Source organism: Nicotiana tabacum, chromosome 15 (assembly GCF_000715075.1).
Source record: "Nicotiana tabacum cultivar K326 chromosome 15, ASM71507v2, whole genome shotgun sequence".
Classification (NCBI taxonomy): domain Eukaryota; kingdom Viridiplantae; phylum Streptophyta; class Magnoliopsida; order Solanales; family Solanaceae; genus Nicotiana; species Nicotiana tabacum.
Window position 1 is genome coordinate 126,862,941 of NC_134094.1, and position 16,877 is coordinate 126,879,817.

The 16,877-nt window shown below is 39.1% G+C and overlaps 1 protein-coding gene across 6 annotated transcripts; it reads left to right on the forward strand.

Moving 5' to 3' along the window:
* The first annotated feature begins 296 nt into the window (after positions 1–296).
* LOC107815992 (uncharacterized) lies at positions 297–10,597 on the forward strand. Of its 6 annotated transcripts, XM_016641647.2 has the most exons (10): positions 307–435; positions 1,532–1,613; positions 3,063–3,122; positions 4,388–4,490; positions 8,434–9,010; positions 9,368–9,503; positions 9,601–9,768; positions 9,850–9,989; positions 10,073–10,129; positions 10,205–10,597. In XM_016641647.2, exons 2-8 carry the CDS (start codon positions 1,533–1,535, stop codon positions 9,931–9,933), a joined length of 1,209 nt encoding a protein of 402 aa, XP_016497133.1. In that variant the 5' UTR covers positions 307–435; position 1,532; the 3' UTR covers positions 9,934–9,989; positions 10,073–10,129; positions 10,205–10,597. The 6 variants fall into 6 exon arrangements, with proteins under 6 accessions (XP_075087361.1, XP_016497135.1, XP_016497133.1 ...); XM_075231260.1 differs by lacking the exon at positions 1,532–1,613 and having other exon boundaries at positions 297–435; XM_016641643.2 differs by having other exon boundaries at positions 10,073–10,597.
* Positions 10,598–16,877: the final 6,280 nt, after the last annotated feature.

Consider the following 16,877-nt stretch of genomic DNA (forward strand, 5'->3'; position numbering starts at 1 on the left):
AATTATTCTTAACATAATCTAATATCATAGTAAATTCTTCAAAGAATAAATTTACTAGAATTAATATACGTATGATTTAAGGCTGTCTTTCTTTACAATTGTTCAAAGTTATTATTTACTTTTATTTGTATGATTTATATGTCATTCAAATAGAATTGATTAAAAACGTAAATTGAGTCTAAAAATAATGCCAATTAGTGGCACTTAAGAGGGAAAATCCCCTTATTGCCCCTGAACCGGGTTAGACCCGATACCCATCCTTAAGTGAAACCCGGTCACAACTCTCTTGCATTTTTAAAATTTCCCCGTTGAATTTAGTACTCCATAATTTATGAAATAAATCAGGCGTTTTTGCTAATATCCAGCTCAAATTTTGGAAATTTCAGGATATTCTGGGGACCTTTTGGCTTTTGATATCGTCAACCCTAGGAATCGGTATTTATTTTTATTTTCTATTTCTATTTGAGTTTCAGTTTTTGATACTTTTTGTTTAATCATGTAAATTTGAAACAGCAGTATATGCTTAAGAAATTATATTCATTTTGCCTGTGTATGTCGTAAAATTTGTGCAACTTTTTATTTTGTTGTTTAATCTGGAAATGATTTTTGCTATATATCTGTGATTATGAAGAAGCAGAAAGAAGTTTGAATTATCAAACAAGATTTATAATCAATTTCGTCAATCTGTAGGTATTATTTTTTATTTGAAAATAGGAAAATGGGGTGCAGGGAATTTTTTTCATTCAATCAGCTATGACTCCATTTAAAACTAGCTCGGGTAGGTTATATGATTCCTCTTATCCATTCTGATATATTCGAGGCGTTGAACATTTTCATAGTTTTTTTTTGTGTGTGTTTTTTCCTTCAGATGTTGTGGTTACTTTTTATGAAACGAGCATCACAACGAGCATATCCATTAGTCTTCGGTAGTTTTTAGGCAGGTCATGTTTAGTTTTATACTTTTTCTGTGATTCTTTTATTGTTAATGTCTGACCTTGTAATATAATCTGGCAAACATTTTACTAGTTTATGTGATTTTCGAGAACAGAAAGAATTTTGGATTACCCCGATATCTGGTATTCAATTTATTAAATCTCTATGTTGAAGGAACACTTTTATTAATCAAGAAATGGGTAAATGGGGTGTCGTGCTTTTTATCCGTATTCTTTTCAGAATTCAGGTATTGTGGCGTTAGTTAGGAATTGAGTGTCGCGAATGGATATTCCATTAACATCATCTAGTTTTTATGTGCATATCGTTATCTTTATGTTTCTGCTTTTAGTATGATCTGATTGTTGTTCATATCTGATCTATGGGGGTTTAAGCAGTTAAGAAGTGAGGTATAAGAATGACTTGTGATATGGTGCTTAATATGGCTATTCTTTAGATTGTGAGGCCTGTATCCTGTCCTGATAAATTAAGTTGGATGTACTATTTTTCTTCTGAGCGTGCTAATTTTCTCTCTCTCTCTTCTCTCTCTCTCTCTCTCTCTCTCTCTCTCTCTCTCTCTCTCTCTCTCTCGTGTTTTTAGAATGTCTAGTCAATCAACTAGTAGTAGTGACCACTCTGTTGATGTAAAAGAGCTATTGGAGATTGGGGCAAGATGTAAAGAGGTAAAATCTGCTCTTCAATCATTCATAATATTTGTTATAGGGTATCCATGGAAATAATGCGAAACTAAATTCAGGAATTCAGTCATGGCACTTAGGAGTTGTATGATCCGCCAAACAAGTTAAATGCAGATTATATTTCATGTGTCATCATATGGTGAATAACAATCACCAAAGTATTTGCATTTGTTACTGGATGTTTGGTTAATCGCTTTAGAATCTGGATACATAGTGTATAATTTAGAACATGGTTTGGTTTTTAATTGGATACCAATAATACTCTTGGGTTGTTCACATTACCTTATCCAACTTATATTTAGTTCTGTTATCATATGCGACCAAAAATTATTAATTTACTATAACTAAATACCAAAATTGAATTATAATTATTAATTTTTAGATATCTCAAGTATGAACAATTTTTCATATACAATCTAGAGTAAGATATACAAAGATATGAGAATAAACACTTTCTTATGAGCCTTTTTTTATTTTGGAGCTGCCAACTATTATGACTAAATCAATGCTATAAACATTATCACATATTTACAGATAATAACAAGTGAGAGGTGGCTTAACCAGTGTTGTCAAAGACGCGCTTAAGCCCTGAAGCGAGGCTCAAAACATGTTGAGCGCTTTGCCTCGCTTAGCCGGCGCTTCAGTGGCATCATCGAGGCTCTAAGGCATATTTTTCCTTGCCAATGAGCGTAATCCTGAAGAGGCGACACTAAACAATTGATATTTTACTTTATCGTAATTCTCTTGCGATTTCTTTGTCCATATATTTGTTATTCCCACTTATAATTATTAGACTTGGACTATACATACATATTTTTATTTTTTCTCCATTTGCGCCTTTGTTCATTAAAGCTCATGCTTTATTTGTGTTTTGCACTTAAAGCCCCAACAGACCTTAGAGCTTTTTGCGCTTTCGCCTTTGATAACACTGGGCTTAAGTAAACTTGTAATAAAGGGACATTCTTGTTGTTTGCATGCTCTTATGTAGGCATTAGTACTACCTGTAGTGTTAGTCTACCATGAATTCGTAGCATAGTATTATACAGGAATTACCGTGTAACTAATGCATGTATTATTAACATGGAAACTGAAATGAAAACCAAACATCTGACTTACAATGCGGAATTTAATACCAGAATCAATTGACGAACAATTTTAAGCTAGAGATTCTGTGTGCAATCTTTTATTTAATCTGCTATTTACTTTGCTTGATTCAATAACTTTTGGAACCCAGTTTTTGATACGTCAGAAAATTTAGTAATAAACACCAAGTTGGTGGTCAATTTCGGAATCTGTTCTCTAATTGTAGTTTTCCCTGCTCCTATGCTCATAGCTGCTGTACAAATTATCTTTCCTGATAAAGAATGGATATGTGGTAGTTTTCTTGCTAGTTACCTTTCTTTATTTTCTTTTGTTAACTTCTCTTTTTGGCAGCTTAGGAAAGAAAAAGATATGCTGAGGGGTTCACAAGGCCAGAGCTTTGAACTGATCCGAGTAATTTCTGATATCTTTATCTTTATTCGTGAATCTTTTGATCTGATCATTGGCCATTATCAAGGCATCTCCGGATGCGTTAGACAAATAAAGTTGTTTGACGGCAAAAATTGCCTTTACTAAAGGGATAGCCATTGTGTTATTTGGCTGTGAATTTGCATGCTTTCTAAAGCTGGTGATGTTCTGCATTCTTGTTAGTAAAAATTAATGTTACTTTAGAGTACAGTCTGACAATAGTGGTGACACAGCTCTAAAAATCAGAGGAGCACAAATTATGATCTTTGTAATTGATCTTGGAGCATACAAATGTAGAAGCATACATAAAAGGTCTTTTGGATGTGTAAATATGCTGGATAAGCGGAAATGCTTACTTTTGGTTATCAAAAAAAAAAATGCTGAATAGGCTGTGCCATTAACTTTTTCCTTTTTGTGTAAAGTATCATTTGTATCGACCTCCATAGTCAATCTGGATCCTTTGTTTTTTTTCTCTTCATTTAACTATTAGATTTGCTACCCAATAAATCTGGATATGATTTGCAAACATGTGTCTTGTTTCCTTTTGGCCAGCGAAAGACAAAAAAGGGGACTTGCATTTCAATGTTTACCGTTACCCACGTCAATTCACTGCTTTTAGTTTCATGTAATGCTCCAGTAGTTGCCCTTTATCTATGTACAATCAACTTTCTAGTGATCAATAGCATGAGGAGCTGGTACATTTTTAGCTATTACACTTGCTAACCATAAAGTTTTATATGTTCCGGAGTGACCAGATATGTTACAATTGTTCATAAAGATTCCAGTAATCTTTATCTATGGTATATAATGTCTTAGGTTGATTCTATATCCAAAAACTAATGTAAAGAGGATGGCAAACTTTTCCAGAGGTTTTACTGCATGGCAAGTGGCAATCGTAGTCTTAGCTTATACTGGTTCGAGGAGATGGAATAGAGTAGGCTATCGAAACAACTATTAAATTATGAGAATTATTAACTTAGAAAGAATACCCTTGTGGTCCGGCCCTTCCCCGAGCCCGCGCATAACGGGAGCTTAGTGCACCGGGCTACCCTTTATCCAAATAGAAGAGTATAACATACATGTTTAGCACAATTGGTCACCACAGTTATTTTGAATAGTTGAGTTTGAAAATAACCAGTATGATTGTATAGCCGACTTATATTGTGTATCATGAACATTCCATTATTTAAGTTAGAATTCTTGGAGACTAAGGTGAAAATTTGACTTATTAAAGAAAAAAATGTTTGCAGAGACTAGAACAACATGTGCAGACATTATCTGAGGCCCGAGCAGAAGACAAAAATCACATCCAGAAGCTGGAAAGCGAGTTGGAGAACTGTTCCCAAGAGATAGGTATACATTCCAAAATATGTTTGCTACATTATATATGTCTTATTTGTTGTTTTCCTTGGTAAACATTCCTTAGTTTCTTACCCGAAATATACTCCCCCCAGACTCCTGGTGCCTGGAACCCCAGTCCATAAAAAGATTAATAGAAGAAAAAGAGTGAAGTTTGTGCTACTGATGGGACTCAAATGACAGTTGACTGTTGATTCTCCATGTCTACGTTTAACCTTTTCTTTGGTGGAATATCATCTTTGTATGGGACTTGTATGGTCTTTTCTTTGGTTTATATATTTTGGGCAAAATACAGAAGTTACCCCATGAACTATGAGCCAAATCTCTGTTACACACTTTCTAGTTTCTACCACGAAAATCATCTTACACACTCAACCTTTCCTGAGTGTGTCTAATACACACCACTTTTGACCATGTATATTACACGCAAAAGGAGCGCGTGAAGATGTGAAAAATGTGTGTCTACAGCTTTATGTCAATGGTTCAGATTTAATAAAGTTGATTCTATGGTCCAAAGTTATTTTTTTTTCTTTTTCTTTTCTTTTGTTTTCCCCTCCAATACCTCCATGACCAGCAAAAACCCTTTATGTTCTCTTCCATCTAACTCCATTGTCTCATTTCACTGAATTACTCCAACAAGAGAATACTTATAAAAGATCCAGTAATCCTACACTATTAGAAGTAAATGTCCAATGAAGTTATGTTAATTTCTATAATTTCAGTCCAAGTAAATTTTATTAATGTTAGTCCATGGCCTCTCTGTAATATATACAAATACTTGAACACCCCCTTCAGAAAAATACTACAAATACACTACCCATTCATGGGTATCTCTGGAAAAGCTAAAAATAAAACTTTCCAATTCATGGTCTTTCAGTTGGCATACGAGCAAACAACTGGAAACCCAATTCCAAAAAACAATGGTAACAATTAGACTTCTCCATTCCTGGCCTCTCAGTAACATATGAGCAAACACCCAGTTTAAAATATACAAAAATGGCAAAATAAGGAAGCTTAGAGATGAATTCGGTACACCAAAACCCAGAAGATCAACTTGAATTAAAAAAAATCCAGTCAAGGAGGGTCGTTACTGGCCTTTGTTTGTCGATGACGAGGTCATTTTCTTATGATGGTTAATGTTGGCGATGTATTGAAGATGGTGATTTGGATGGACCTTTTTTTTTTTTTTGATTATGGCTATGGCAGCAACCATGGAGGTGGTGCTGGTGGCAGCCATAGAAGAGGAAGATAAGAAGAAGAAGCCGACAGACGGGTATGAGAGCTTGAAGAAGACGAGAGACTTGTTGTGTGTGTGTGTTGGGGGGGGGGGGGTTCTGTTTTTTATTTAAAATATTAAGTATTTTCTTTTTTCCCTTGAGTTAGGACACGTGTCACGACCTTATTGGTGCGTGATAGTACACATATTTTGAAGAATTAGTCAAGAAAAAATTGGTGGGTCTTAGGTACACTTTGGAAAGGTTGAGTGTGTAAGATGATTTTCGGGGTCAGAAAGTGTGTAACAGGAATTTGGTCCATAGTTTAGGGGGTAATTTATGTATTTTGCCTATATTTTGCGGGCTTGCACATTGGGGTGGGCATAGTTTCGGCAAATCCGAAATCTGATTTTTTTGGATTTGTGGTTTGGAAGAGGGTGGTTGAAGTGAGGGTGAGTACCAGCGTGTCCATTTCTGAGAACCAATTCGGTTTCATACCAGGGCGTTCGACTATGGAAGCCATTCACATTGTGAGAAAATTAGTGGAGCGGTATAGAGAGATGGAGAATGACTTGCACATGGTGTTCATTGACCTAGAGAAAGCATATGACAAAGTCTCGAGAGAGGTGCTCTGGCGATGCTTGGAGGCTAAAGGGGTTCCAGTAGCCTACATTAGGGTGATTAAGGATATGTATGATGAAGCTAATACTCAGGTTAGGGCAGTGGGAGGAGATTCGGAATACTTTCCGGTTATGATGGGGTTGCACTAGGGATCAACTCTTAGTCCATTCCTATTTTCCTTGGCGATGGACGCATTGGCGATGGACGCATTGACGAGACACATTCAAGGTGAGGTGCCATGGTGTATGTTATTTGCTGATGACATAGTTTTAATTGACGAGACGCGGGGTGGTGTTAACGAGAGGCTGGAGGTTTGGAGGCAGACCCTAGAGTCTAAGGGTTTCAAGTTGAGCAGGACCAAGACGGAATACTTGGAGTGCAAGTTCAGTAATGGTACCTAGGAAGGGGATATGGAAGTGAGGCTTGATACGCAAGTCATCCCCAATAGAGGTAGTTTCAAGTATCTTGGATCTATAATACAAGGTAATGGGGAGATTGATGAAGATGTCACGCATCGTATCGGAGTAGGATGGATGAAGTGGAGGCTCGTTTCCGGTGTCTTGTGTGATAAGAATGTGCCGCTGAGACTTAAAGGTAAGTTCTACAAGGTTGTAGTTAGACCGACTATGTTGTATGGAGCAGAGTGTTGGCCGGTCAAGAACTCTCATACCCAAAAGCTAAAAGTAGCTGAGAATTGAGATGAGGATGTTGAGGTGGATGTGTGGGCATACCCGGTTGGATAAGATTAGGAATGAAGTTATTCGGGAAAAGGTAGGAGTGGCCCCTGTGGAGGATAAGATGTGGGAGGCGAGGTTGAGATGGTTCAGGCATGTTAAGAGAAGTATAGAAGCCCCAGTTAGAAAGTGCGACCGGTTAGCCTCGGTGGGTAGCAGGAGGGGTAGAGGTAGGCCTAAGAAGTCTTGGGGAGAGGTTATTAGGCGGGACATGACGCAGCTGGAGCTGACTGAGAACATGGCCCTAGACAAGAGGTTGTGGAGGTCAAAGATTAGGGTAGAAGGTTCGTAGGTAGTGGAGCGTTTCTCTCTGTCTTACTCAGTTCGCTAGCATTAGTGTTAGTATGATATCTTTTATCCATAGATGGCTATTACTACCTAGAGTTTGACTGCATTCTTGGATTCAATCTTATTTTTTCTTGTTGTTATTCCTACTTGTTGCAATTACCTTTTCTTTTTCAGTCGTTCTCTAATCGAGGGTCTATCGGAAACATCTTCTCTGCCCTTCCAGGGGTAGGGGTAAGGCTGCGTACATCTTACGCTCTCCAGACCCCACTTGTGGGAAACTATTGGGTTTGTTGTTGTTGTTGTTGTTGTGGTGGTTTGGATTTTCGGATTACGAATTGGATTTTGGATTTAACTTTTAAAATTTTTGGATTTCGGATTGGATTTTGGATTTGGTACTTCGGATTTTTGGATATCCGAAAATTAAAAATTTTTTTACTTTATATTTAGTCCATTATCCATATGTCAATAGCAATAAGTTCAATACCCTACCCATTAGATATTATCTCATACATTTAATATTAATTACTAAGTTATTGCAGAATACTTTCTATTTGGACATGATTTTACTATTGATACTTCTTGTCGGCCGTATTAATGTCTCTGTTGTATTTTTTCTTTAAATAATTTTCATTACTTGAATACTTTATTTGGATGATTGCGGTAAGAAAGATGAACTTTTTAGGCAATTTAACATGAGTACTTCATTTGGATATTCATTTTTGTAAAAAGTAGAAACATCTCAACTTATACGCTCAAAATCGAAAATTCATAATATTCAAATCGATTAATCCGAAACCGAACTTAAAAAATCCGATCCAATCTAAATTTATTTGGATAGTCATTTCATCAATCCGAAAATTGAAAATCCAAACTGAAATTCTCATATCCAATCCGAACTGCCCGAACACCCCCTTTATTGGGTCAACTGTTGGCTAGTATTTTCAATAGGTCATACGCTTTATATTTATGAAGCTTGTCACTTCGCATCATTCCCCTTCAAGAGCAAAATATCTTGTCTACTTTATCATATTGACTTGATTTGCCCATTTTAGGCTCACTGTTTAAATATATTTGTTGCAGATTACCTGCAGGATCAGGTGCATTTAAGAAATGAAGAGATGAATTCTCTAAGTGAGTGTGTGTGCAGCCTTCAGTTGAAACTTGCAAACCTTGAAAATATATACGAAGAGGTTGCAAGGTTAAGGGAAGAATTGGAAATTTCAAATGCTGAACGCTTATATTTGTTGCAGCAATTGGAAAACAAAGAGTTAGAGATAGAGGGCTCAGCTTTGTGCATAGAGAGACTAGAGGAGTCAATAGCATCTGTAGGATTAGAGCATCAATTTGAAATAGAGGGTATGAAGCTTGATTTGATGGCTGTGGAGCAGAATTATTTTGAAGCTAAGAAATCCCAAGAAGAAACAACTCAGGAGAATGTTAAGTTGAATGAGTTTATTCATGACCTCGAACTTCGGATGGATGACACAGAGAAGGCTGTTGAAAGTCTAGGGAAGGAAAATGAAAGTTTAAGGGAACAACTCCAGGCATCTGAATTGAATGCCAAAACATTTTCTAAAAAAGTAGAGGAGCAATTTCGTGGTTGGCTAGCGAATGTTGATGAGAGCTCCTCAAGTAAAGAAGAGGAAAATGCTACTAGGTATGCACCGAGTGTATATGCTTCTCTTAGTCTACCATAAGCTGGTTAGCTTAAGATGGTGCTTGATTACGTTAAGTAATTTAGGATCTTACAATGAGATACTTGAGACAAGTTGTTATGATGTGAAAGAGCCGTACTGATTCCAGTCCAAAGTCTTAATTTACTTCATCTAATAAAGCAAATTGTCATTAATGTTTTCACATTTGTTGCATGCATTTTGTAGTTCGCTGGAGATAGTGATTGCATATTGTCTTGTAGTTGACCATGCTCGTACAAGGATCTGTAATTATAGTAAAGCTATTCTCATCTTTGCTACTATGTTTACGTCGTGTCTGACACTATGTCCTTTCGCTGAAGCTGCTGTGGTGACATTTTGGGTCCACTCCTTATCAAACTGGCTTCTATAGGGCCATCGGATGTTGACTTGTTGGACAAGATGGAGAAATTGGCCGGTCAAGTAAAGAACTATGAGTCACTTGTAAAGCAGCTTAAGGTACTATTTGTGGTTAACTACTTAACATTCATGAAAACATTCACATCCAAGTCCCAACATGATCTAATGCTATTGGTCCATTAATTTGGATGTGTAGGAAGAGCTAAGAATGGAAAAGCTAAAAGCCAAAGAAGAAGCAGAGGATTTAGCCCAAGAAATGGCTGAGCTACGATATCAGATGACTGGGTTGCTTGAAGAAGAACGGAAACGACGTGCATGTGTTGAACAATTATCTTTACAGAGAATAGCAGAGTTAGAGGCGCAGGTATCAACTTCGGGACTCACTATGTTCCTTGAGGAGGAGCCTTTTTATGAGGTTTCTGATAGATTTTCTTGTGTTATCAAGGTTGAAAAAGAAAGGTTGAAATCCTTCAATGAAGAAGATCGAAGTAAATCTATCACCATTTACAGACATGTCAGTGAAGCATAAAGACGGATCAAATGTTGCAATTTCAAGCGTGTCTTTCCGGTGGTGCATGTTTTAAGGTCTGTTACCCCACTTCATTTTACTTATTTAGAGGTGTTTACTAAAGGAAACTTAATATTGACTGAGAGGATGAACTGTGCAGCAACTGGCAAAGGAATCTGATCAATAACTGTATTATCGCCTTATCAAGTGTGAGATGGTGGGGAAGTTCAGTTTGCTTCCTTGTTTTCGGAATGAGTAATACATGCATAAATATTGAGCTTTCTGTTTGCAGATGAAAGACTGTTACCTCTTAAAATGGAATCAATGTTGGCTTTGATGTGCTTAGGGATTTGCTGGTTTCATTAGCTGATATCCAGCCTTAGGGAAGATGATTCCAGTCCAGATGAAATGCTGGGTTATCAGCATTGCACATTTTAGTTGGATTATGATGCTTTTACATACCGACCACTCGTGCTTGTACAGATTTATTTTTTTCTCGGTGAACCATGGAAATGTAATTTATTTGAGCTTTTGCTTTCTTGAAATTATTGGGTGTCCCATTGTGGTCAAAATTTGTAACTGATCTCCTGGAATGTGCTTGCAAACTGCAAAGTCTTTTCCTAAAGGGTGCCGTCTGATTGTACATTTTTTGAATCAGATCATTGTACTACTCGTGTTTCTTTTTTGTTCTCCATTAAATATATTTATCTATTTGCTTCTGGTCAATGAGCTTTCTCAAAAATTTGCTGTTTCCTCGATGTAATGTTGATCCATCACCAGGCCACACATTACACATTGGTAGATGGATGCTATAATTTCCTCCGTAAAATCACAAAATGATGTGTGCATATAAAAAGGACATTTCGGTGCACAAAACATCCTATGTTTAAGTAGGGTCCGAGGAAGTACCGCATCCCAAGGGTGTCTGATGTAGGCAGCTTACCCTTATACAAGCATCAATGGCGGATTCCCATATAATACACCCAAATTTTTTGTCAAGTTGGAAATCAATCCTTCAGACCTATGAGCTCCTAATCGAAGAAAGAAATAGACAGAGTTATACGAGGATCTCTAATTTCTTTTTCTGCTGTCGAGTTTGTTATTATTACGAGTAATATCTTAGGACTAAGGTATGTGAGAGTTGAGACAAAGAAACCAGCTGGAAAAGCGAAGCCGCTGGCCATTGGATTTCACAATCTACCGAAGATAGTAATATATTACTCCATGCATTCACTTTTACTTGTCCACTTTCGCATATCACGAGAAAAATAATTTATTTTTTCTGTTTTGCCCTTGGCATTAATTACTCATTCCAAATTATTTTCCAAATCCATTAAGACTATACAACAATTAATAAGGGTATCATGGTAAATTATGCAGTTTATTTATTATTTTTTAAAGGGTGTGCAAAGTCAATTGTGGACAAGTAAAAGCGAACAGAGGAAGTAAATTATTCAATGTATAACTTCGGTAGCTGTTGTCTTTGCATTAGAAATCAAAACATAATAGGATTTCAAGACTGATTAAATGCTTCTAAGTTAACAATCAAACTCCTTAGATAATTTAAGATAAACCATTATGCCATTATTAATAGCACCTAAATAAAGCTAAATAGTTGTCAACACTTTGTGTGTACATTAATATGGGAATTTTATGAAAACATGGACCCTCAAAATGATTCAACTTAGGTTAGAGGTAAAGTTTTTCATCTCCCTCCATATGTGATTAACGATCTTCATATGTGCTTGAAAAGGTTAATGACATGTTACTCAATTTGCAATTAATAATTTCAATATTAATGAGGTGGTTGACGTCCTGTGTCAAATGATCAACTGTCACATATTCGAGGAATTAACATGAGTCGCATGCACCGAGCTTTGTTATATTTTGTTGATTGTCATTTGAACCCAATGTATATGGTCGAAATAGATTTCGGCCTCCGTACGTTTGATCGAGTTTGAATGATAAGCGATCGAAGTGAGAGCTCGAAACGAGTTCCGAGTATAGTGCATACAAGCCTCGAGCTCCAAGACCAATCGAGGAATCGGCTCAGTATCATTATCAAGTCCATGACCAAATCGAACCGCAAGGCAAAGAGAAGATTGTCGGAAATGCACATGCCGATTGACACTCACCCTGAATGTCGAACTCGAACTCAAGGCCGAGGGCTCGACCCAATACCGAGCTCGAGCCAGTATCGAACTCGGGCCAGTATCGAGCTCGCAGACAGGAGCCGTTGCAACCGCACTAGGGGAGAGAATCTTGGAAGGAATCGAGAAAGGGATAATTCATCATGGGTTCTCCACTATATATTTTTTATTGTAAATAATAGTAAGATCCATCTACTATAAAGGGGGGAATCCTTGTAAACACAGGTGGAGATGATGGTAAGAAAAGACTACTTCTATTTATTGAAGAAAATCTCTTAAGCTTGTTTGACTCAACATACTCACTCTTCTAATTCAATAATTTATATCTCATTTTCATAGCCAAAAATCCTAACACTTCCACTTCTACGTACGATTTACGTCAGGCTATATCACAAATCCTTAGAACTACTTGTAAATTCAACTATATCCGATTTTCTGGGTAAACAGTTTGGTGCCCACCGTGGGACTAAGGATAACAGTGATTGTTTGATACAAATCCGCAATACGCACCAGTTTACAATTCCTAATCAGCAATGGCAAACCCTCGATTCATGGTTTTACCTATCGACCACGAAGCCGGCCTTCAGGATGAAACCAACAACTTGATACTCAGGGCAGGAAGGCCACTTAACGACGTCACTGAAGCTCGAGTCGAAGCACCACTAGATGTAAATTCACAAGTGGCTCTAGAGGCGAACCAACGTTCCGATCCGGAAAAAAGCATTCAGGGTGGTACTCGATCCGTAGCTCGAGACGCTCATAACGTGGAGGAGATCGGAGTTAGCTTACGGATGATCTTCGAGATGTTACAAGCCCAGCAAATAGCGATAGCTCACTTGCAAAGCCAAACTCAGGTACAAAGCAGGTCGGAGCCCGATCCGCTTCAGGAAATCACCTACGGAACGGAGCCAGCCATAGTGAAGTCAAACGAGCAAGAATCGGGGACTACTCCCGAAATTACCAAATTACTCGAGGAACTCACAAAACGAGTCAAAGCCAACGATAAAAAAGTAGAAACATATAATTCCAAGGTCGATCAGATCCCGGGAGCTCCACCAATGATAAAAGGACTGGATTCGAAGAAATTCATCCAAAAGTCTTTTCCCTCGAGTGCAGCTCCAAAACCAATCCCCAAAAAATTCCGTACGCCCTAAATTCCCAAATATAACGGTACGACCGATCCCAACGAACACATCACCTTTTACACATGTGCCATCAAGGGTAACGATTTGGAAGACGACGAGATCGAATCCGTGTTATTGAAGAAATTCGGAGAGACCCTCTCTAAGGGAGCGATGATTTGGTATCATAATTTGCCCCAAATTCCATCGATTCTTTTGCCATGTTAGCGGATTCGTTTGTAAAAGCACATGTTGGTACCATAAAGGTTGCAACAAGGAAGTCGGACCTCTTTAAAGTAAAGCAACGCGATAATGAAATGCTAAGGGAGTTTGTGTCCCGATTTCAAATGGAACGCATGGAATTGCCACCGGTTACAGATGACTGGGCCGTCCAAGCTTTCACCCAAGGGTTGAACGAGCAAAGTTCAATAGCATCGCGTCGGCTGAAACAAAATTTAATCGAGTATCCAGCAATGACTTAGGCGGATGTACACAACCTATATCAGTCAAAAATCAGGGTCGAAGACGACTAGTTGGGAGCTCCTTCCGGACAGATCGAATGAACAATGGCTCAACGCGCAATTACGCTCGGAACAATCGAAGGAGTGATCGAGGATAAAATTCTCGGGGGCTTATGAGCAAGAGTGGCTTCGATAAATATGGAGATCCTATAGAGGCACCTCGACTATCGGAGTACAATTTCAGCGTCGACGCATCGGGCATTGTATCGGCGATCGGAAGAATCAAAGATACTAGGTGGCCCAGACCCACGGAAACAGACCATTCCCAAAGAAACCCGAATTCAATGTGCAAGTATCATGGCACGCATGGTCACAGGATCAAGGGTTGTAGACAATTAAGAGAAGAGGTAGCCCGCCTATTCGATGAGGGACAACTTCGAGAATTCCTCGGCGACCGAGCCAGGAATCACTTCAGAGAAAGGGACGCCAGCAAAAAGGATAACCAAGAGGAACCTCTGCATATCATTCATATGATCATCGGTGGGGTCGATACTCCGCAGGGACACATGCTCAAGTACGGCAATATACCGACCACAGGGGAAAAACGAACTCGAGGTTACGTACCCGAGGGCACTTTATCATTCGGAATTGAAGAAGCCGAAGGCATCTCTCAACCTCACAACGACGCTGTGGTAATTTCTATCCTATTAAATAAAGCTCAAGTTAAGCGTGTTTTAGTGGATCCAGGTAGCTCTGTGAATATCATCCGATCTTGGGTAGTGGAGCAGCTCGGCTTGCAGAATCAAGTCGTGCCCGCAGCTCGGGTCCTGAACGGTTCCAATATGGCCAGTGAAACGACTAAAGGGGAGATTACTCTACCAGTGAATGTAGCTGGAACCATCCAAAATACCGAATTCCACGTAATCAAAGGGGATATGAGGTACAACGCCCTACTCGAAAAACCTTGGATCCACAATATGAAGGCAGTGCCTTCGACCCTCCACCAAGTAATGAAATTTCCTACGTCGGACGGCGTGAAAACAATATACAGGGAGCAACATGCTGCGAAGGAAATGTTTGCGGTCGATGAGGTAACACCGATGCCAATGCTATCGGTCTCGAAAAGATCGAACACTAAAGATAGACAAGAAACCAAATAACAATCACAGCTACCATAGACCAAACATGTGGAATAGAAAATAGAGGATGACGAGAAAAGGTTTCTGACACCTCGAGCTTTCGTCGCCCCCGACGACTCCGACACCACCAAATCTACGATCGAAGAACTGAAGCAGGTTATATTAATCAAATATCTGCCCGAGAAAAAGGTATACCTGGGAACGGGATTGACCCCCGAACATAGGGAAAAACTCATTCAATTTTTTATTGATAACATAGACTGTTTTGCTTGGTCCCATTTAGACATGGAAGGGATCCCACCGTCGATAACAACGCACCAGCTGAGCTTGGACCCCAGGTTCAAACTGGTGAAGCAAAAAAGAAGACCTCAATCCGAGGTAAATCACGCATTTGTAAAGGATGAGGTAACTAAACTTCTCAAAATAGGATCAATTCGGGAGGTAAAATATCCCGAGTGGTTAGCTAACGTAGTTGTAGTCCCTAAAAAGGGGAACAAACTTAGAATGTGCATAGATTATAAAGATCTAAACAAAGCATGCCCCAAAGATTCTTTTCCACTGTCTAGCATTGATCGCATGATCGATGCCACAGCCGGCCACGAGATCCTTAATTTTCTCGACGCCTACTCCAGGTACAATCAAATTCGAATGAACCTGGAGGACCAGGAAAAGATTTCATTTATCACCAAGTACGGAACCTATTGCTATAATGTAATGCCATTCGGGCTAAAAAACGCAGGAGCTACTTACCAACGCCTAGTGAATAAAATATTTGAAGAACAAATAAGTAAGTCGATGGAAGTTTACATTGATGACATGCTAGTTAAGTCCCTGCGCGCAGAGGACCATTTGACTCATTTGTAGGAAACATTCAAGATCTTAAGGAAATACAACATGAAGCTCAACCCCGAGAAATGTGCTTTTGGGGTTGGATCGGGCAAGTTCCTTAGTTTCATGGTATCGAATTGGGGAATCGAGATCAACCCCGACAAAATTAAGGCCATCGAAGACATCACCATCGTGGATAGCGTGAAAGCAGTGCAAAGGATGACTGGGCGCATAGCTGCCTTAGGCCAATTCATTTCGAGGTCATCAGATCGAAGCCACAAATTCTTCTCCCTACTCAAAAGAAAGAACGATTTCGCCTAGACCCCGGAATGCCAACAGGCAATAGAACAATTGAAGCGGTACCTATCGAGCCCACCACTACTTCACACTCCGAGAGAGATGAGAAGTTGTACTTATACTTGGCGGTATCGGAAATCGCGCTAAGTGGCGTCCTACTTTGAGAAGAGCAAGGTACACAGTTTCCTGTTTATTATGTAAGTCGGACCTTAGGGGAAGCAGAGGCTAGATACCCTCACTTAGAGAAATTAGCACTTGCACTAATAAACGCCTCTAGAAAGTTAAGACCATACTTCAAATGTCACCACATATGCGTTTTGACCACGTACCCACTTCGCAATATTTTGCACAAGCCCGAACTATCAGCTCGATTGGCCAAATGGGCCGTCGAACTCAGTGGGTACGATATCGAATATCAACCTTGTACGACCATCAAGTCCCAAATTTTAGCGGACTTCGTGGCCGATTTCACGGCAACCCTCGTACCCGAAGTTAAAAAGGAACTCTTGTTAAAATCGGGTATGTCGTCGGGGGTTTGGACCCTCTACACAGATGGTGCTTCAAATGTGAAGGGGTCCGGGCTTGGCGTCGTACTGAAACCTCCCACAGGTGGCATTATTAGACAATCCATCAAAACCACTAGATTAACTAACAATGAGGCCGAGTACGAGGCCATGATTGCAGGTCTCGAGCTAGCTAAAAGCCTGGGAGCAGAAGTCATTGAAGCCAAATATAACTCTTTACTAGTGGTGAACCAAATAAACAAAACTTTTGAGGTTCGAGAAGATAGGATGCAAAGGTATTTGGACAAATTACAGGTAACTCTACACCGTTTCAAAGAATGGACCCTACAACATGTGCCTCGAGAACAAAACTGTGAGGCCGACGCACTCGCAAATTTGGGGTCATCGGTCGAGGAAGATAAGATCGACTCGGGGACTGTCATTCAACTCTCGAGATCTATAATCG